The 22,834-nt window shown below is 43.6% G+C and overlaps 1 protein-coding gene across 28 annotated transcripts in view; it reads right to left on the bottom strand.

The window, feature by feature from the left end:
• The window catches only part of COL6A3 (collagen type VI alpha 3 chain), a 103,053-nt gene that overhangs the window by 62,103 nt on the left and 18,116 nt on the right, over positions 1 to 22,834 (bottom strand). For 25 of the 28 annotated variants that reach the window (XM_035139253.3, XM_035139243.3, XM_035139262.3 and 22 more), the window contains exons 2-5: positions 18,343 to 18,483; positions 15,428 to 16,045; positions 8,113 to 8,715; positions 1,468 to 2,070 (exon numbers count right to left, since the gene is read on the bottom strand). In XM_035139253.3, coding sequence (XP_034995144.2) covers positions 1,468 to 2,070; positions 8,113 to 8,715; positions 15,428 to 16,045; positions 18,343 to 18,433 — 1,915 coding nt within the window. In that variant the 5' untranslated portion in view covers positions 18,434 to 18,483. The remainder of the gene's footprint in view (positions 1 to 1,467; positions 2,071 to 8,112; positions 8,716 to 15,427; positions 16,046 to 18,342; positions 18,484 to 22,834) is intronic. The other 3 variants (XM_035139351.3, XM_088665134.1, XM_035139361.3) reach the window with 2 other exon arrangements.

The raw sequence follows: 22,834 nt of genomic DNA, 5'->3' as shown, positions 1-22,834 counted from the left end.
TGTCTCCACCAAAGCACTGCTAAATCCCCTCCTGGGATGAATTGGGTCCTTTCTGGTCCCTCCCCAAATGAGTCAATGGGCACCCGAAAAAGCAGGGATGGGTTGATCTGTATCTAGAAGGCATTCAATTCCCCCACATGACTAGAGCAGGGACACTCTTGCGAGACCCCACCCCTTGGGTCCTGTGCCCAGCCCTGCCACCTTCCATGCCTGACTCCGCTGGTCCACTTCAGCCCTGCTTTCTGCAGCAGTGTCTTCATCTGCCTCACACCTGACATCACATATAACGCCAGGTGTGCCTGGTTTAGGGCAGTGGTTCCTAACTGGTGGCCCACAGACCCCAAGGGGTCCACGTAACCCACCCAGGGGATCCATGGCACCATTCACATAACAAAAACTACTGCAACTGAGAGAATGACCCTCTACTTCTGCAGTTGGCTTTTATTTTATTTATATATGGAGGTGCTTTTGCCTTATGCTGGTCTATGACCGTAGTAAAGATTTGGAAAACTACCATAGAGATATCAGTATTTTCAAAAGTAGGGAGTCCATGGCTTGGCTTTTGAAAAACAAGGGGTCTACAGTACTTAGCTAATTGGGAACCACTGGTTTAGGGGGAACAGCCTTGTGGGTCAAATTTGGAAGTTTAGCAGTCCAAATTTGGCCCTCAGGCCAGAGGTTCCCCACCCCACACATCTATTAAATGTGTAAATATGGCAATAGTTTGAAAGTCTAATTGTAATTATAAGATAGAAAGGGATATTTGTAATTTATACCCATATGCTAATACCTGCAGGAAATGAAACGGGGTGGGGAGGGGAAGGAGAGGGAGAGGGAGAGGGAGAGGGAGAGATATATATAACATTTAGAACATTTTTAATTTATATTTTAAAATAAAAATGCCACTGTTTATATGCATCATGCAAGACTATATTAGTAAGAAACATACATTTTGAAAAATCTTGTTAAGTGACAGATATTCCCGTGATATTCATCTTAATTTAGGATAAGGCTTTAAAATTTAGCAATTCTAGAATAACTGAGCTCCGTATTTGGGGGGGGGGGGAGGATTATTGTAACAGGATTATTGTTGTTCTGCATTAGTTTTGCCATCTTCATCACTGGCAAGACTGCTCAGGATTCTTAAAAGTGTTCACTGCAAAAGATTTATATGCCATAAGTGCAGTCTTTCTTGTCCTGGGTGCATTTAGCAGCCTACCAGCTCCCTAGAGACGCAAGTGACCGAAGAGAAAGACAGAAGGCCTGTTTCAAGGGTTGGTTGCAGCAAATGAGGCCTGCCAAACAGCCCCCTGCCCTGGAGAAATTTAAAGTGATGAATAAACCCATCATAAATTATCATTAGCATTGCTGAGGATGAATAACCGGGGAGGGGGGGAGGCTGTTTTTAAAACAGTATTATTCACAAAGGTCAAATGCATTTTAGAACTTAACAAAAGCCGTGTTTACCTTTTCCACTTGGTGTTACTTCAATCCACCCAGAGAGTGTCCTTAGAGGTGACAAAATATCATTGAGAGTATTTACCAGGACGGGTGTGCGGAACTCGGGAGGAGTGAATACTAGGGTTGGTTCGTAGGCCATTTGTTCTAGTTCTGCACGATCTGCTTTTCGGGACCCAACAGCAAGGATGAATATGCGATTCCTTTTCACTTCCTGTGCAGGTTCGGCAACATCATCTTGGGACTTTCCACCAGTAATAAGGACCAGCATTGATGGGATGCCTTCATTGATCCTGCTTCCAGCAGCGCTGGTGAATAAGTTGTCTTTCACATACCTCAGGGCAGAGCCTGTGTTGAGTGCAGCACCACCAAGTGGCTTTATTTTCCTGACATTTGCAAGGACATCTTTTCTGTTCTGGAAGCTATTGAAATAGAACTCGGGTCTTACAGTATCTGCATATTGTGCCACTGCAACTTGAACAAGGTCCGGTCCAATTTCCAGTTTCTGGATGATTTTGGCCACAAAATCACGAATTGCATTAAAAGGGGCAGCTCCCAAGGCTGCTGTGCCATCTATCAGGAAGACTATGTCTCTCCTATTGACTTCAACAACTGCAAGCAACAATATACAAACATATAATCAGTAGCATTACTTACTTAACTCGTTCAATTCATTCCTTATCACCACATACCTTCTAGGGGCTACAACTTACAAAAAGTGTCTTTCTTTTTGTCGTCCATCCCCCCTCCCTGCATTTCTTTAGGCTGTGTTATACTGAACTGTATTGTACTTCAAATGTACTAAATCCAGCTTGTTCATTTTCACACAAGGTTTTAATAGCGTTGCAGAAGATCCCTCTGCACTAGTCACACAGTCAGTTCAGGGCTCTGCACTGTGAAATAAGGATGATAAGAAGACCTCTGCTGTGTCAGACCGGGGGGGGGGTCACTAGGCCTGCTCCCTGTTCCCAGCAGAGGCCAATCTGATGGCTTTAGGAAGCTTGCAGGTAAGTCATGAAGGCAGTAAGCCTCTGGAGGAGAGGGTTCCCCCAGCTCTCCTCCCTTTTTGCTATGGAGCTGCCTTTCCTTTCCACAAACCTGTCTTCTCCCAACAATGTACCACCCGTGTTGCCTTTGCCCACCATCTGACGATATCCTACTCGCTGTCCCCCTGGTCTTCTCAGGATGGACCAACCACTTCCATTTATATACCTCCAGTCTCGACACATCGGCCCAGTAAACTGCCCCACCCCCAAGCTCCCTCCCTGGCCCTCCCCCATCTTCTTCTTTAGCAGCCCTGTCCTACCCCCCCCCCCAGCACCAGGGAGACGAGGACATGAGCCCATTGGCACCACATTTGCTTCATAGCCAGAACTTCCATGTGCTCATCTGAACCACTTCTTCCCTCCTGGATTTGCTAACGCGTCTCAACTAGGCAATTGGATTTTATAATAGGAAAGTGACTAGAAGGGCCAGAATCCAGTCCAGGAAACTTTTTTTAAAAGTTATTTCTTTGATCTTTCAATGTCCATGCTTCTTATTTTTAAAATGGAATTAATCAGTCTCATAAAACTAATGTGGTAAAGACTTTACTGCTCCTACAAAGCAAAATGAACTCAGCACTCAATAGGGAGAAAGCTAGTATGGGAGTATACCACAGTTGGGCGGGTGTGGTTCAGTACCATACAATGCACAACAAGACATGATGAATCAAAGTCTAAATAAGTCAGTAATAATTCTGAAGCTGTGAATAACAGCGCAGGGTAGGTAGAATTCAGCCTTGAAATTCACAATAATTCATTTTTGAACCAATTTCGTCTTGGAAATATTGTTGCAGAGTTTGTGCAGACTGTTCAGAAGCAATCAGTTGCAGGTGGGCAGGATGAAGCAGGAACAAAACGCTGCGGACTAGTAACTTGGTTTACTACAGAGATTTATTGTTTACAGCAGTTACACAAGTTACTACCGTATATACAGGATACAGACACAGATCTTTAACTCTCTCGAACAAAACTACAAACCATACTCTCCACTATCCACCTAAGCCAAATGAGAGTGATATTGCCTATATAGGTGACCTCATCCAATAGCAGAGCTGTTTCCAGGGTCCATATCTCTACTGTATATACTTGAGTATAAGCTGACCTGAATATAAGCCGAGGCACCTAATTTAACCACAAAAACTGGGAAAACTTATTGACTCGAGTATAAGTCTAGGGTGGGAAATGCTGACAGCTGCAAAGGCGGAGGAGGAGGAAGGAGCACCCCCCCCCCAAAACCCCACACTTTAACATTTGATTAGGAGGGGAGGGACTTCGCGATATCCCCTGTCCCTCACATCCCATGTTATGGTCAAATAAATGAATTGATTGTTGGCGAAAATCCTGATTTTAGTACATTAAAATTAAAAGGTGACGCTTCCCCCCACCCTAGGGGGGGGGGGGATGAGTTTCTTTTGCTGCAAGGCGAGTTTTGCCAGTCAATTACTTTGTGTTTGTTTCTTTCTTTCCCTTCTCCCTGTCACTTTCCTTGTAACATTCATGTGGAACATAAACGTCTGACGTTGCTGCTGCTGCTGGGTTTGTAGGGGGCAATAATCTCCTTAAAAAAACCTGGGTCCCAGGTTCTATTCCTAATTTCTGAAATTATTAAATGTGTGTTTTTTTAGAATTGCCTAAAAAAAATAAGTCAAACCAGCTTCCTCAGGAGCTTGGCTGAGAAAGGTGCCCTTTAAGAACAAAAACAGGTGGTGGCAAAGTCATTACCCTGAGAAAAGGTGAGATATTCAGCACCAGACAAGCAAGGGCGAGGCTGCCAATATTACAGAAGGTATGGAAACTGCCCAGAGATTGGAATTCATTCATGCAACTGAATGGCCCATAAAGGAGTATCATAGAATCATAGAGTTGGAAGAGACCACAAGGGCCATCCAGTCCAACCCCCTGCCAAGCAGGAAACACCATCAAAGCATTCCTGACAGATGGCTGTCAAGCCTCTGCTTAAAGACCTCCAAAGAAGGAGACTCCACCACACTCCTTGGTAGCAAATTCCACTGCCGAACAGCTCTTACTGTCAGGAAGTTCTTCCTAATGTTGAGGTGGAATCTTCTTTCTTGTAGTTTGAATCCATTGCTCCGTGTCTGCTTCTCTGGAGCAGCAGAAAACAACCTTGCCCAAATCTTGCTGTGTTTGAGCAACTCCCAGTTACTGCATGTTGCAAATGCCAGCACAGCGTTTGAGTGCTGGAATTTATTAAGGGCAATGCATGTCAGAGAAACTGCGGGAACTATAATTTCTCTGCCTAGAAGGCTGTTCAGGACTGCGGTGAAAGAAGGTGAGAGTTTGGCAACTCATCTTCAAATGCTGAAATCTCTGTTTCTTCAACTACAGCAGAGAGGTAAGTGCTATGATGAGACTGACCAGTCCAGGATGAGACTACATTATCCTTTCAAGTTTGCCTGAGAGCTGATTGCCTGTGATTAATAGTATGGAGAGTATGCATCCCTGAGATCTGACCCTTGAGTATGTGGTCAGAAGGCTGAACTGTGGAGGAGCTACAGCCGAGGGGGGCAGCAGCAGAATATGCCAACGGAGCAATGCCAAGATTTGGACTAATTTTGCAGCGGCCCCTTACTTATCTAACATCACTAACGAAGCCTATAGATGGGCCTTTTCCAGAGCCCATTTTGAGGCAATGCCCTCAGCTGTGCTGTACGGCAAATTTATGTGGATACCAATTTATGAGCGCCTTTGCCCTTGCATGTCTAATAAGGTAGAATCTGTCACTCACATCCTTTTATTTTGTGAATTTTATAGTGAAGAATGAGCTCGACTTATTTTACCCCTTTTATCAAAATTTACACCCTTACAATATTATTTGGAATTCTCCTCCGAAATCTTACGAAAATTTCTTCCTCAAGTCCGGTATCATATGATGTGGCCAAATTCTGCACTTTAGCTATTAAGAAACGTAAATCTCTTCTATTGAATAATACATTGCAAATTCCTTTTGTGTAACTGTTCTGCTTCTGGTGATGTTATTGCTGACTTTTTTTGTTTGGAATTATGGTACTTTGTCTTGCTGGCTTTTGCTGTAATAAAACTGAAGTGAACAGAATTGTTTTTGGCAGGTGCTGAAAGAAATACAGTAAAAGGGTCTGCCTGGCGCTTCTTGGCAGGGTCTGTAGGAGCAGCACCACTTGCCCCACCCTGTTGTCAAGAGCACTTTGTGGTTATCAGACGGGAAGGGATGCAACAAAATTGCCTGTCTCCGGCAGATGTAATTGGGCACTTGGGACAACTGATAGCTCTTGGGCTGGAGGAAAGTGAGGTTATGTGTATTTTGAAAGGGAAAAAAACACCCTCAAGATTCGCTTTTCATGATGAAGGAATACTTCGTATGACGAGGTCTGGGGGCATCTAAACTGTTGTTCAAAGAGCTACCATACAACAATGTATGGGATGGCCCTTGTGGTCTCTTCCAACTCTATGATTCTATGATTCTATTCACTGTTCTATTCATTATTCTACTGTCTATGATGTAGAGTGGTTGGCTTGGCATAGCCCACCCTTTGCCTTTGAATCATGTGCAGAGACCCTCTTTGGATGATACCCAGCTCTACCTCTCTTTTAAATCAGAACCAGTGAAGGTCCTGTGTGAGTGCCTGGAGGCGGTTGGAGGGTGGATGGCAGCTAACAGATTGAGGTTGAATCCTGACAAGACAGAAATACTGTTTTTTGGGGGGTGGGGGACTCCCTGGTCCTGAATGGGGCAACTATTCCCCTGAAGGAGCAGGTCCTGGGAGTCATTTTGGACTCAGTTGGACTCACAGGTCAATTCTGTGTCCAGGGCAGCTGACTCCCAGCTCCATCTGCTACACAGACTGAGACCCTACCTGCCCCTGGACTGTCTCTCCAGAGTGGTGCATGCTCTGGTTATCTCACGCTTGGACTAATGCAATGCGCTCCACATGGGGCTGCCTTTGAAGGTGAACCAGAAACTACAATTAATCCAGAATGCAGCAGCTAGACTGGTGACTGAGAGTGGCCACCGAGACTATATAACACCGGTCTTGAAAGACCTACATTGGCTCCCAGTACATTTCCGAGCACAATTCAAAGTGTTGGTGCTGACCTTTAAAGCCCTAAACGGCCTCAGTCCTATATACCTGAAGGAGCGTCTCCACCCCCATCATTCTGCCCAGACACTGAGGTCCAGCTCTGAGAGCCTTCTGGTGATTCCCTCACTGCAAGAAGTGAAGCTACAGAAAACCAGGCAGAGGGCGTTCTTGTCATTGGCACCCTCCCATCAAATGCCAAGGAGATAAAGAACTACACAACTTTTAGAAGACATCTGAAGGCAGCCCTGTATTGGGAAGTTTTTAATGTTTGATGCTTTATTATGTTTTTCTATGTGCTGGAAGCAGCCCAGAGTGGCTGGGGGAACCCAGGCAGATGGGTGGGGGTATAAATTTAAAAAATTATTATTATTATTATTATTATTATTATTATTATTATTATTAGGGACCCCTGTAGGAATGGCTCCTCTGCATCAACCAGGGTTTCAGTGTTTGAAAGCACAGCAAGAACCAGGGCATGTATGAAACTGCAGAAGCACAAACACCTTGGTCTCACAGCTGGCAGGGGGCCACAAGTTAAATTACTATATAAATAAAGTAGAATCTCCATGTGAGGACTGCACTGTATACATGGTTGTATACATCAAATTAAGATAGGCAGCAACTTGACAAAATGTTGCTAAAATCACAGAAATGGCAGCTGTGTGTACAACCCACAGGTGGGGGTGCTGTGCCAGCAACAGATTTCTGAAATGCTCGTGGGTGGGTTGTTTGCCCTTGTGAACCATTTCAAAGTCAGCTAGCTATTAAGCATTACTATTAATGTATTAATACTAGCATCTGTCTATATTAGTATAAAAGTTAAGCACTAACAGCACCACCCACCATGCAGAATTTCTAACTCCTACAAATAAAGTAAACATTTGAATATCCCTTTAGCAATCAATAGCATTAAAAAGTAAGGCTTGGGGGTGCCATTAAAACTGCACAGTGTTGGTTATTTCCATCACGCACCCAAGTTTTACCATGGAAGGGGCACCATAAGGATTCTGTTCTCCGGTGCCAAAGATCTTGTAGTGGGGCTCAGAGATCTTGCCTCTTTCCCATCCCCCAGCTACACTTGACCACAGCAGCAATTGTTCCATCTGCACTTGTGCGTTTTATATACAGTGGTACCTCGGGTTACAAACGCTTTGGGTTTCAAACACTTCGTGTTACAAACTCCGCTAACCCGGAAGTAGTACCTCAGGTTGAGAACTTTGTCCCAGGATGAGAACGGAAATTGCACGCCGGCAGCACGACAGCAGTGGGAGGCCCCATTAGTGAAAGCGCGCCTCAGGTTAAGAACGGTTTTGGGTTAAGAACGAACTTCCAGAACGAGTTAAGTTCGTAACCCAAGGTACCACTGTATTTAGATATATGTTTTCAAAGTCCTATATGCATTCACTACAGGAGCCTATGTAAAGCCATGATGCACTCTGACTCCTCAGGCAATTAAGAGGGCTGTTTATAAGCTCCCATAAATGAGTATAAATAACTGAATGCAATACAATGGTTCATTAAAAAAAAATACGTACCTTCTGTAAGCATGGTTGGGCCATCTAACAAAATGAGTCTCTGGGCCACTCCAACAATGTTTGGCAGTAAGAGATCTTGAAGTTCGCCAAGGTTACTTGTGTCCAGGGCAGTATACATGAAGCTTCCGTCAGTAGCAATTTGCTGAAGCTCTACATTGTCAGCGTTCTCAACCCCAATGCTAAATGAAAATATACTCGCTTTCTTTATGGCCAAAATCCCCTCTCTAAGGTCATCGCTAGACTCACTTCCGCTTATCAGCACTAAGATCTGCGGTACACCCTCCTCTATCCTGCTGCCTGCTGACCGGGTGAAGTGGTTTTGCACCACATACTCAAGAGCTTCCCCGATATTCGCTTCCTCGCCACCCGGCAGACTAAGGGCCTTCACTGCATTTAAAATGTCAGCTTTTTGGGTGTAGCTGTTCAAGAAGAATGCAGTTCTGGGCTGATCACTATACGTCACTGCCCCAATGCGTATGTGCTCAGCTCCAACTGAGAGTTTTTCAATAAAATTTGCAAGGAAATCACGAATGGCTGCGATAGCAACAGTGCCGATGTTGTTTGATCCGTCAATAAGGAAAATAATGTCAGCAGATTCTTGTGCTTAAAAAAAAGAGAGAGAGAAATGCAACAGGTGAAAGCATTAAACAAAGTGATTCCATGCAAGTTGTTCTGACATGTTTCTTCAGAAACCAGCAAGAAACACGAATATGGAGGAACAAAACACAAGGTGGCCAAGATCAAATTGCCTGCTAGTTCTGCATTCTGATTGAATATGAATGAGCAGATCATATATATTAATTGCATAAGAACACTGTACCTGAAAGAATTCTCACATAGGTCTACTTGAGGGTTGGAGAGTGGCATCTTTTCATTGTATAGTTTATTACGTTTTGCATTTGTGGGCAGATCACTCCCACCTCTTTGTGCACACTGATACATGAGACTGTGCTATACAACATCACCTTCATGCTTAAGGCATGTGGCCTTTATAGCCAACAAATAACCACCCACACCTGCGAAAATGTGCCCAAGTGAATCTGGAGACAAACTTTAAATCTGATAAATGAAAATCTGAAAAATGGGACTGTAATAATGAATATTAATATTTTTTGGCGGGAAACAGTAAGACTTTCAAGGCTTCCTGTGCATACCCACACAGCCAAATCTGTTCTGCTTCAAACCCTCCAGAGCAGATAATGGGGAGGACACTGGGGTGGGCATGGAGATGAGAGAGCAAGGAAGTCCCCTTTGGTAGGCAAAAATCCTTGCAATAAGGGGACAACTTTACAGGCTACAAACCTGAAAGTACAAGTAAAATTGTTAAAATGTTAATCTAATGATAAATTATAAAACAGCTTTAGAGCTTCTTAGAGAAATCCTGGAAAGATATATATATATAAAAAACATATGTTAAATGCGTTTAACAATTCCAATCAAGAATTGACCAGGATATAAGGCAATGTTTTCAAAGGTCAAGTAAGTATCACAGTATATTGACCATATATATGTTCTTTATATTTAAGGTATATGGTATTTGTCTACATGTTTACTAATGATATAACACTAAATTTATTTATTTATCTTATTTATTTATATCCCGCCTTTTTTTCTCTAAGGGGTAGAAAGAAAACCTATATGCCTGTAGACATGATTTATAGGAATATTGTTCAAAATGCATTTCTAATGAAGACATTTCTGCTTTTATTCTTCATGTACCATATGACTACTGGATATTCAATCAAGTAATGCAGAATCATGTTAAAACAAGGTGATGAAGCCAGTCATAACACAATTATCCAACCTTATATATGAGAATTCTTCCTGAACGATCAGCTGTTTTTGGATATAAGAAATGCATAATTATGTGGAACATCTCAATGGGAGGTAAGCTGGCACTGGATGTGCTTATCACAGATTAATTACCACAGTCATTAGTCAGGTGAAGTCACCCATAGCTTGCTATAATCTGCACTGTCCTAAACTAATCTAAGCATTTGGGAATCCGACCAAAATCACTATGTCTTAAAAAATGACCCTTAACATGTCAGTCTCCATATGTGGAGCTTTCTTGTAAAACTGTTGATCTGGAACAGCGCCTGCTCTGGTTCTTTTATCCACAAGCAGCTGAATGTGGATCATGTTTTAAAAGTAAAGGTAAAGGGACCCCTGACCGTTAGGTCCAGTCGTGGACAACTCTGGGGTTGCGGCACTCATCTCGCTTTACTGGCCGAGGGAGCCAGCGTACAGCTTCCGGGTCATGTGGCCAGCATGACTAAGCCGCTTCTGGTGAACCAGACACACGGAAATGCCGTTTACCTTCCCGCCGGAACGGTACCTATTTATCTACTTGCACTTTGACGTGCTTTCGAACTGCTAGGTTGGCAGGAGCAGGGACTGAGCAACATCTGATTGGCAAGCCCTAGGCTCTGTGGTTTAGACCACAGCGCTTCACACAATAGACAAGCATTCTCTGCTCACAGCAAAATTTAGTGCATCATTATAAAATGGCCAAAACTGGGGCTGAACTGATGACACAAGAATACTACTACAGTATTTCATGAACATTTAAATTCACCAAGATGATTAGAGGAGAAGCCACCAAACTCTGGTATCTTTAAAGTATCCTTAAAGTATATTTGGCCAGCATTTGCTCTTTTACAGTGACTATCTCACAGTTTATTCCACCAGTGGAGAGAACGATGGACTCGGACCACTGAGATTTTGGCCCAAAACTTTAAGCAAGTTGTGATAGCTGATCCTGAACAACCTCACTTGTAACTTGATCTTCCATAACTCTAGCCCTCAGCCCCCTGAGGAAGGGACAGGATACATCTGTGATGAATAAATATACTGAACATTCTGGAATGCTTAAAGTTTTCTGTTTTGCCATTTTAACTATCACACTCTTTGTCAGCCACAAAATCCTAGTGTGCTGGTATTTACTACATGACCTGAAGGTCTCATAAACTGAAATACTGCTGATCTCAAAGAAATAGCGAGGAAGTATACATAACAGCTGGATAATTTGTCACCACTGAAATACCATTATACTGAAGTACACAATGAAGGATTAGGCTGGTGGTGGAGGGCAAATTAAAGCATGCTTTGTTACATAACTAAGCAATGGATTGTTGGCTTAGAAAGGAAGCAGTGACTTAGTCATTAACCATGATGCAGTAAAATATGTATCAGGACAATGACAAAAGTGAACTCTGAACTGATCAAGTAATTCATTTCCAACATGACCAAAATCTGTCCTTTAATACAACTTTGGGAACATATCATCATAACATTTAATATGTGGAGGCTGTAAAAAGCACCTGTTGGGTTTAACATTTTATCTCAGGTAATCAGGTAAAAAAGTATTTGTAATTTATTAAATGTCATGTTATGCCTTGATATATATATAAGCTTATTTCCATTTCTAGAAAAAGAAAATTACTTTTGGATGCCGGCAACTATAGTAAGATTTTTGAATAACACACCCTGTATATAGTTATATACATTCTGCGAATAACTGGAATATTGCACAGTTACCTTTAAGCACTGTTTAACTCATATCCCATTTGCAATACATATTTCACAAGCCAGCTCTCCACGCTGGGCTCTGCAGACCATGAACTCCTATATACCACTGCATAAAGATGAACCAAGAATCTTGTGGTGATGTGAGAGCTAAATCAGAGCTTCTGCTCAGATAAGAGGATCCCACCATATTGGTTCCAGATCTTTGAAGAGTACAGATTAAACTATGGCAGAAGGCTCTCAAAGAGACCCAGAGGTAAATGTGTACTTTCCTAAACCCTTAGAGGTAAAAGGAAGATCCTAAAATATGTGTTTCACATCTCTGCCTCTTGCATGCTCAAGCTCTCTAAAGGACGTTATGAAGATGTCTTGCCTTAAATTGACCTTTTTTTTGCAGGGTGATTCTTTACATCAAAATCTGGGAATCAGTTCCAATTCCTTTAAAGCCAGTGATGAAAGTCTTTCCTGGCAACAAAGGCTACCATAGGTTTCTGATATGCTTTTTAAAATTTTACTTAAAAACATTAAAAATTCATTATGATATCTAAATGGCCAGTTCATCAGTGACCTCAATGAATCTGAATATTGCCCCATAAGATTTGCAAAAAAAAAGAGAGAAACATCTGTTTGCCTCTGTATCATGCAGCAATGCAATGGCAGATGATGGAGCACATAATGGGAGGAGTTAATCAGACAAGACAAGATGAGTGTTATAACCGGCATATTGCTGTCAACCTGCAACATTCAAAACATCCATTTCTCCTTTCATGCATCCCAGAGTATAAAAACAAAGGTCTGAGAAGTCCACATTGTGAAAGAATCGTTCTATCAGATTAAATTCAATAGTTTTTCACATTCAGTATTCCCTTTAAAGAAATCATTTTGCTCCCGTTTCCTTCCATTTAAGGAGGAACAGGAAGATATGAAGTACCGTGTTTCCCCTTTTTTAAGACACCGTCTTATTACTTTTTTTTCTCAAAAAACCACAGGGTGGCTTATTTTTGGTGGGATGTCTTACTGGTATTTTTATTATGAGTGAGGGGCGGGAGGTGTGTGCGTCCCTGGCCCAGCCCTCTCTCCCCAGCCCTGGGATGTTCGCAAAGGGCTGCTCTCTCTCTCCTCTGATGTGGGGACTCACTTAATAGCAATTTGCTACACTGGAGCTTCTTAAATCTAAACCAGTATAATGGAATCTATCTGTGTGATACAGTCCTAGCAGTAGCCTATACGTAAAAGCAAATAAGGATCTCTACTAGCCAGCTGCCAAAGACTTAAGTTCCAACAGTCTGAAGTTCCAACAATGTACATAGCTGCCAAGTTATCCCTTTTTAAAAGGGATTTTCCCTTATGCTGAATAGGCTTCCTCGCGAGAAAAGGGAAAACTTGGCAGCTATGACAATGTAACACTTTGTAGTGCTGGTTACAGGTAGGTAGCCGTGTTGGTCTGGATCGAAGTAAAATAAAAAAATTCCTTCAGTAGCACCTTAAAGACCAACTTAGTTGGTCTTTAAGGTGCTACTGAAGGAATTTTTTTATTTTACTTTGTAGTGCTATCACTGATAGCAAAGAAGGTACCTGCTGAGAACAAAGAAGCCAGCTAAACAGCAATTAAGATTGCTGACTTGGTAAATGGTAGCAATTAAGAAGCAATTGAGCTAGCGAGGTGAGTTAAATTTTTGTGGGTAAAGGAAGCTAGGACCGGCAGTTTAACTTTTGTGCTCGCAAACAGCAAGACGGAAAAAGTCCTTGATTTTTTAAAAAAAGTCCCCAAGGCAAGGACTGCGATCCAGACTACTTACAAATCCTTAAAGGGGCAGCTCCACAGACAAGCAAGCATAAGGTAGAAAGGAAGGCTGCTTTATTCCATTCGGTAAAAGCAAGGAGACAACAATCAGACACAGGAGACTGCCGTCAAGAGGAAATCAACAGGCAACTCATGGGTGGGCGCATAGAATGGAAGGGAAAGGTGGAGGGAAGCGAGAGGTGGGTTCTGTGTGTGTGTGTGTGTGTGTGTGTGTGTGTGTGTGTGTGTGAGAGAGAGAGAGAGAGAGAGAGAGAGAGAGAGAGAGAGAGAGAGAGAGAGAGACACACGCACACGGAGATCTCCCTTAAAGGGAAAACAGCCTTTGCATTCGCGAGGCAGCGGCTTCAAAAGCTCCTCTCCCGTCAAGAGGAAATCAACAGGCAACTCATGGGTGGGCGCATAGAATGGAAGGGAAAGGTGGGGGGAAGCGAGAGGTGGGCTCTGTGTGTGTGTGTGTGTGAGAGAGAGAGAGAGAGAGAGAGACGCGGGGGGGGTGGAGAGACAGAGAGACGCTCACACGTAGATCTCTTCCTTAAAGGGAAACAGCCTCTGCATTCACGAGGCAACGGCTTCAATCGCCCCTCTTTTCTTCCTCGTGCCTTCATCTCCTCCCCACCCCACTTTTCTCCTCTTCATCAAGTACAGCTTACACAGGGGGTTATTGCTACTGGGTGAAGGGTCTATCAGTATGTCTTATTTTCGGGGTATGGCTTGTATCGCGCAATTGCTTAGAAATCCTGCTATGGCTTATATAATGACTACGTCTTAAAATAGGGGAAAGACGGTAAGAGGAAATCTTCCACTTTGCCTGACTTCTATTTCTCTCTCTTTCATTGTAGGAGTTTCCTTGATTGGACTTGCCAGGTGTGATTTTTCTCCCATCCCTTTTACATGGCCCCTATAAAAGTGATGGGAGAAAAGCCACAGCACCTGGAAACATTAACAGGTAAAGGGGAATCTCCAGGTGGCCATCAAGAAAACTGGGCTTGACCAGCAGCATGCTCCCGCTGCCATGGCCAAGGCCCATTTCCTGTGTAAACTATTGCAAATAAGAAAACTATAAGGAGCTCTTTGCCCAGCATTTCAAGCCCATATATAACCTGAAAACAGAAAGGAGGCCATCTGGTCTCGGGCACATAGATACTCTTTTTCCACATAAAGTGTAGCTCTAGGAAGGCACATCAGTGGAGGGGAGGAGCTTAAGTTTCACAAGCAACATTCATTTAGTTCTAGTTCTGTATCTGCAGTAAATATAAGCTAAGGTGTGCTGATAGAGTCTTGATTCAGGTGTTCTTGAACACACCATTATCTCGGCTGCAGCAGCCTCCCTCACAAAATGTGGTTACGATAACAATCTTTTATGTCACATTTAAATGTACTTTACTAATGACCACAAGATAAGAAGCACTTTGGACTTCATTTGTATGTGATTCTGCCAAATAGAGCAGCCTTTGTTTTTAACCCCTCAGATGTGCAACCGAGGGCCTTTCCAGACAATTCTCACTCTAGAGGGACCAGGCATCTTGCGCTAACAGTGTGCAGAGAATTCTTTCCACCACTCCCTTGAGTTACTTATCACTTGCTGTAATGAGATAAGCAACATTCCACCCATCTACATGACACACTGTAAAATTTTAAAATACCTTATATAACTCATAATTGTATACATTTATTAGAGGTTAGGCACTCCCTGACCATAGCACTCAAGCACAGAATCCCTTGTGCAGGGAGGTTTGCAGCAGAACTTCACTATTTTGTTATTTTTTCCTCCCATCTTTTTAATTTAATTCCTAGGATTCTTTGAGTATCACCCCACCACACCTGGCATTAAAAAAAAGCAATAAGAGTAACATGTCTGTGGTTACTGTTGCCGGGAAAGGCCCTTGGTCCACACATCCAAATGTTTAAAATGATGGGAAGAGCACCAATTGCAACACCTCCCTTGAGTACAAGTATTGCAATATCACAGCAGAACAGCGTTACCTGTGATGTCTTTAATCACTCCGTTTGCTCCAGCCATTTCTGGAGTCATAGACGAGCGAATACTTGCAACTAAGTCTCCTACAATGCCGTGGAGAGCAGTAAAGTTCGCTAGGTTGAACAAGTGCATATCAAGGGGTTCGCTTGCTATTTCCTTTAATTCCCCTTCCACTGCGTCCTGCACTCCAATGGCAAACATGTTTACATCGGCAGATTTAAGAACAGATGACGGCAGAGCCACATCATCTTGGGATCGTCCATCCGTTAACACTATAATAACCTGGGGGGCGCCATCGCTCACCCTGCTTCCAGCAGCTTTAGAAAGATGGTTCCGAATTAGAAACTCTAATCCTTCTCCGGTCTTGGTTCCTCCCCCCATATAAGGCATGTGTGAAATATGGGAGAGGACATCTTGTACAGTATGGTATGTGTTTAACTGGAATTCTGTGTGTGGGTTTCCGCTGAACTGGACCAGACCAAACCGAAAATCATTTCCAACCACATCTAATTGTTTTACAACATCATACAGAAACTCCCGAACAAGTTGGAAACGCTCCTTTCCAATGCTCCAAGAAGAATCCACTAGAAATATTATATCAGCAGCAGCACCGATTTTCACATCTTTAAAAAAAACACATGGATTTATGACTTTCTAGAGGCCACAGGCCAGGAGAGGGGAGTCTTCTTCTATAGTGATATATACTGCTTGGCATAATTGGCAGGAGCACAGAGCTTATGAACCCATAAACCCAATAAATTGGGGCAGGAGGAAGGGGGAAAAGCTCATTCCAACAGATCAGCTTGCTCTTGTTGAATATATGGTACATTGAATATATAATTTTATTCCTCGTAAACTTATGGCTGTTTCTTGCTACAGAAACTTCTTCCAAAGGAATATTCCCTAGATATGGGATTCCCTTACCTAAGCAGGACGAGCATTTATGTGTCATCCTTTCCCAACGACTATAAGTCATACTCAAAACCTGTTGATCCAATGGTAGCAGCTCCTGACTAGGCCACTGAAGAATACAGTGGCAGTGTGACTGTTGATTTTGTTGGCCGCATTTGTGGGAATTGAAGTTATTCCACTTGCAAGGTTAACAGCCTTATGGCTGAATCAGCAAATAACTAGAGCTATATAAAAGCTCTAGTTCAGCACAATGTTGAAAAATATCACACTGCACTAGTAATGGGTAGATTTTTGTACTGATTTAAAATGTCAATCCTTGAAATTATTTACATGCTTCTTACAGGAAAAAATGAACCATTTGAACCATTTTTCTGAGTTTATCTGAAGACTTAGGAAGTGCCTTGCGAACCTGCTACCAGTTTTTTTAAAAAACCAAAACCCCAAAGACCTCCTCCTTCCCTTTACTTGCCTATGAAGAGACAGTGGGAACAGGCGCTGTGTTTTCCTCCCACCTGCTGCCCACACTGCCTCTGCTTCCATCATTAGGTTGCTTAGGCTGCAAGAATCCTGGGGAGAACTACCTCTACCACAATCACCTGGGAATTCTACCTTGGCATATGACTAATCAGTAGGGCAGAGGGAGGAAATGAGGGGGAAACCGGCTGCCAACCACCACCTGAGAAGTAAGCAATGACAAGCAAGTAATGGCAGAAAACAAATCACTGGAGCAGGGTGGGGGTCACAACACTGGATTCCTGGCAGCGGGGTTCCTGCTGCTTGCCAAGGGAGGGAGAAGCACAGTGGCTGGGAGGTCAGCGCAAGGTGGGTCCACCACTGGAGTCCATTTGCCAGTGCTCCCAACCTGTGCCAACTTCTGCATTCCACCCCCTCCGTCTCTCCCTCCCTCCTCCTCCAAGTAAGCAGCATGGACCCTGGTGCCAGAAAGCTAGCATTGTGCCTCTCCACCCCCTGCCCATCCAGGGAAAGCCACTTCTGCAAGTAAGCAGGGATAGTGCCTGGTGGACTGGGGTCTGGCACAGAGGGCTTTGGGGGGCAGCAAAGGCTGCCAGCATCAGGGAAATGTGGACATTATTTTCCAACTGGAATTTTGATCCAAGGCAGGAAAGAATTCTGGGGTTTTAAAAGCTCACTGGAATTACATGCCAATAATTGGTAGAAAAAAGAAGGGTATAAAGACTTACTACAATCTCCCCTGTGCAATAGCCCTCAGATATTCTGTAATACTACTTAGCACATTAGAACATTAAAAAAAAACTGGTCTCAGACTAATTTCTGATCACTTTTGAAAGGGGGTAGGAATAGTTGACACTTTTGTATTGTAATAATGAGAATGAGGGTGAAAGGTAGAAGACTTCCATTGCCAACAATATGCGTATTTTTCCTGTGTATTTTCCTATGTATACCAAGAGAGACACTGGCCATGTTTGGATGTAACTTTAAATCATAGTTTAGCATAGTGAACCTTGGCAAGCCTCAAGATGACATGCTCCTCCTTCCCCTTCCATTTCAGATTAAGCACAGTTAGTGAAAACAAAAGAAGTTCATAAACTATGGTTTGAAGTTGGCTTGCTTCTACCAACCAGAGTTAAAATGAACAGTTTGTCGTGGCAAGCAGTGACTAAACTAAAACAAAGGCAAAATTTTCTGAGCTCTGCGTGGCTGTGCTGGAGGAGGAGACAGTGCACAAGCCTAAGGCTTGTTTTGAAAATTAAACTATTAAACTATTTCTACTAGTAAGCAAAGGTAAGGAGAAAAGAGGTTATACAGGGGCAATTACTTAATTCACAGAGATATGTCTCCAGTCTCTGTCATGGGATCACTGCAATGAATGTGTTTATGGAAACGCGACAGAGTTTCAGGGATATGAAGCTGCAGTTGGTACAACTGATTTGAACAAATATTTGTTAGGGCCCAAAATACATTTCCTCACTCTCTGCCAACTTCAAGACATCAAAAAGCAAGTTACCTAAAGATAATGGCAACTTACCAGCTCCTTGCTGCTGGGCATCAACATTATGGTAGCCTGAGAGTAAAAGACAAAATATTGTTGCTAAAGGCAAATGCCGGTGTTTCCTCATTTTCTTTTTTAGGTGGGTTGGCTAGTTTCTCAAAGCACCAGTTCTTAGATCTGTAAAGGAACAGAGATGCTGTCAGGAAAATTCCTACAGAACTTCAAATGGTAAATCTACATAACTCACTCATTCCACAAACCAAGCACACATCCCATAATGATTAATAACTCTTTTCAATCATGTAACAAAAATGAAAACTAGGCCATCAGTATTTACTTATGGGCCACTCAGCCTATGTTTGTTACTGGCACAAGTAGATTCTGTCTTCTAGGAAGAGAAAGTCATCGGCTGAACCACCTTCCTGCCCAGAGGTGCTTGGGAGAGATACAGCACCTCAGAGCTCTGTTACCTCCCCAGCGTATAAAGTAAGATGCAAGAAAACCTCTCATGGCCTCCCTTCTCCCAGGTTCCCTCTTCCTCTGAGCCATGTGCTGATAAGAGGCAACATGGCTGAGCTCCAAAGACTGCAGCCCACCGATCATCATCCGGATTCATCCAGGCTATGCTGGGATGAGGTATGTAATGCCAAGGTCTGAAACAGGGTTGAGTTCCTGCAACAGCATTCTGTGCCTGAAGTTTAAAGAGTATTCCCTGCCCCATGAAGATGGAGATGCCTCATTCCAATTAGCCAAAAGTGTTTCAGCGTTGCCAATTTAACTCAGCATGTGGAACACAACATGAAAGACAAGGAAGTCTGAGCTCATTAATGACAAGCAACATGTTTCTGTAACAAAAATAAACGACTGTCAAAAACAAACCAGTTGGAAATAAAAGAACTCCAGATCACTTAAAATTTTGAAACTGTGCACTATCTTGTCAGTGAGTGAATTGACTCCCTCAAAAGTTGGTGGGGGTTTGGGGGCAGAGGTTGGATGGTCATCTGTCAGGATTCTGATTCCTGCTTTGCAGAGGTTGGACTAGGGTGCCCCTGGGGTTCCTTCCAATTCTTTGGCCTGAGACGTTAAATCACACAGTCCAACACATGCACAGCTAAGGTTAACTACTACGGATCACATCAATAACTTCTTGCAGAATGTATCTGGTTTGATGGAAATGAGGAAGGAACCTCCAGAATCATAAGGCCTCAACATCATTAGAACAGCTATATAGGAAGAAACCAGTCAGGCACTCTGCATGTGCCCACTGTATATCCGATAAAAAATAGGTTGCCACCCAGAAAACAAAGTAGGTTAGCATAGATCCAGAATGGCTCCTTGGCATGTGAGTGACCAACTTGAACCCAGATGCATCTCTTCCCTTCTTGGAACTACAGGGCCAGCACAACCTCTCCTTTGTGATCATTTCCCTTATGTGGTGCCACCACCCACCACAGTTTGAGTCCAGTTTAACGATGTTTAACGATGTTCTTGCATCCAGAGTCCCCAGATCAGTGTCTCCTCAAACTTGGGTCTCCAGTTATTGTTGGACTAGAACCCCCAACATCCCTAGCTAGCAGGACCAGTGGTCAGGGATTATGGGAGTTGTGGTCCAACAACTGCTGGAGACCCAAGTTTGGGAGGCCCAACTTTGAGAAACCCTTCCCCAGATGTTGCTGGATTACCACCCCCACAAATGCAGATCATGTCCATGGGACAACATCCGACGATGCGCCATGCCATCACCTAGCTGCCTACAATTCTGAATGTGCCTGGAGTCCTACTTGTAATTGAAAACATGTATTACATGTATTACATACACAGACAGAATCTCTTCGGACAACTGAAAGTGCAGAGGGGCAGGAATCCCAGAAGTGCATCATGCGCCCCATCCCCCCAATTCTGCCCTCACATGTTCTTTGGCATGCCTGAACAGGCCTGCGGAGTGAGGAACAAGTGGTGTAGAAGGGAGCTTCAGCGCAATCACTTGTGGCACCCAGGAGAACTGGTTTCGAACAGTGCTCTGGAGATGTGTCCTGACTGTCACCTAGTTCACTGAGCTGGTCAACTTGCATCTGGACTATTCTGCTCTAATCTGCAGATGAGAGGTGCCTCTATCATAACACATCTCCAGACAAAATAAGGTTTTGCCCAGTGCACACCAGCAGCTCAAAAAGAATACTGAATGAGAACTCCACTAGTTCTCTCTATAGAAGGATTTTTGTAGGGTAGATCATTCTGTCTCATAAGCCTTTGTCTGTAGTCTGAAGTGCTACAGTCCATATATAGTTACAGGTAGGTAGCCGTGTTGGTGTGCATGCATACTGAAGGAAGTGTACATGCACACGAAAGCTCATACCAAAATAAAAACTTAGTTGGTCTTTAAGGTACTGCTGGAAGGAATTAGTCCATATATAGATTTACTACCTCAGTAAAGGAACATCATCGGTGCTCATCTCGTTAATGGCCAAGGGAGCCGGCGTACAGCTTCTGGGTCATGTGGCCAGCATGACAAAGCCGCTTCTGGCAAACCAGAGCAGCACACGGAAACGCCGTTTACCTTCCCGCTGTAGCGGTACCTATTTATCTACTTGCACTAGGATGTGCTTTCGAACTGCTAGGTTGGCAGGAGCTGGGACTAAGCAACGGGAGCTCACCCCGTCGCGGGGATTCGAACTGCCGACCTTCTGATCGGCAAGCCCTAGGCTCTGTGGTTTAACCCACAGCGCCACAACTTAGTTGGACGCAACCCAAAGTCTGGAACAGAAACTGAGGCAGTTTGACTGCATGGGGAAACCGAACTAACATATTCAGGAATAAAAACTCAAGGAGGAAAAGAAAATGAAATGCTTGAAGAAGTTTGTGTCCTCCAGATTGGTAAAAGGCTTCCTTTTGCCATCTGTTTCCTCTTTCCAAATAATATTTATTCATTTTATAAAAATGAAAAAAAAAATACAAAATCATCCTCTTTCAAGCAGAGTAGGAATTATCCCTGATCTTGTTGTGTTCAGAGGCAAATCTGCTTGGCCCACAGACTCTCTTTTCTGTAGGCATTCTTCATCTTCTCTCCATAAATGCTTGAAAGTATTCGCAGGCCAAGCACTTCATCTGTTGGCTCTTTAATTATACAAATATGGCAATGAAAGCAGTTTTCTCCTTTGAAGGAGAATGCATATGCAGCTGTAACTCATGTAATGCCGTTCGTTCCCTCCGAAGAACAAAGTTTTGAGGGGGGTGGGGATGTTCTTCTCTTGTGATCCAAGAACACAGCTGAAGACTATATTACACAAACATGCACTGCAGCAGTGCCAATAAACTCAGATGTGAAAAGTGATGGATGTGGCGTTTCACAGGGAGGGAATGCTGCCATTCAGGTCACAGTCCATATGGCGGGGACTACTCCAAAGCAAAAGGCCATGAGGACAGGAATTGCTGGGCAAGAGCCAGCCCAGGCCTCCTCCCAGTTGCTCCCCACTGCGCATACATCACTGCAGCTGCACACTCTGCAAGCTGTGGGTGGGAAAGTTCGGCTGGAGCAGAAGCCATGGCAAGATCCAAAGAGAAGGGAGATCCGGACGGCACCCAGACCAGCTCTTCTCTGACATTTCAGCCCAGTTTAGTTTTGCTGCTCATTGTCTGGGTCTAGGTACTGTATACACTAAAAAGTACATTCTTTTCCTCAAAGAATTGGCACTGTAGTTTATCCCCCACAGAGTTATAATTCCAGCAACTCTTGGCAAACTAGAGTGCCCAGAATTCTTTGAGGGGGGGAAATGTCATGAGCCCCCTGGAGGTGTCATGGAGGCGCTCGTCATATCTCTAGGAGGAATGGGAAGACCTCATCTCAGAGATGGGGGAGGTAGAAATGGCACCCCAATAAGCCTCTGATCCTGATGTTGTACCTTATGGGGTATCCAAGACCCTGTATACAGTCCTTAAGTGGGTTCCCTATCAGGAGGAGAAAATAACAGAGGCCAACCAGAGAATATTGAGAAGCAAAGCAGCTAGTAAGCCTGATCTTTATTATAGAATCACAGAGTTGGAAGAGACCACAAGGGCCATCCAGTCCAACCCCCTGCCAAGCAGGAAACACCATCAAAGCATTCCTGACGGATGGCTGCCAAGCCTCTGCTTAAAGATCTCCAGAGGAGGAGATTCCACCACACTCCTTGGCAGCAAGTTCCAATGTCGAACAGCTCTTACTGTCGGGAAGTTCTTCCTAATGTTTAGGTGGAATCTTCTTTCTTGAAGTTTGAATCCATTGCTCCGTGTCCGTTTTCTGGAGCAGCAGAAAACAACCTTTCTCCCTCCTCTATATGACATCCTTTTATATATTTGAACATGGTTATCATATCACCCCTTAACCTTCTCTTCTCCAGACTAAACATAGCCAGCTCCCTAAGCCGTTCCTCATAAGGCATCGTTTCCAGGCCTTTGACCATTTTGGTTGCCCTCCTCTGGACACGTTCCAGCTTGTCAGTATCCTTTTTGAACTGTGGTGCCCAGAACTGGACACAGTACTCCAGGTGAG

The sequence above is a fragment of the Zootoca vivipara genome, chromosome 1 (assembly GCF_965207765.1).
Source record: "Zootoca vivipara chromosome 1, rZooViv2.hap1.1, whole genome shotgun sequence".
NCBI lineage: Eukaryota > Metazoa > Chordata > Lepidosauria > Squamata > Lacertidae > Zootoca > Zootoca vivipara.
The sequence above is the reverse complement of the archived record's forward strand: the minus strand, read 5'-3'. Positions and strand labels throughout refer to the sequence as shown.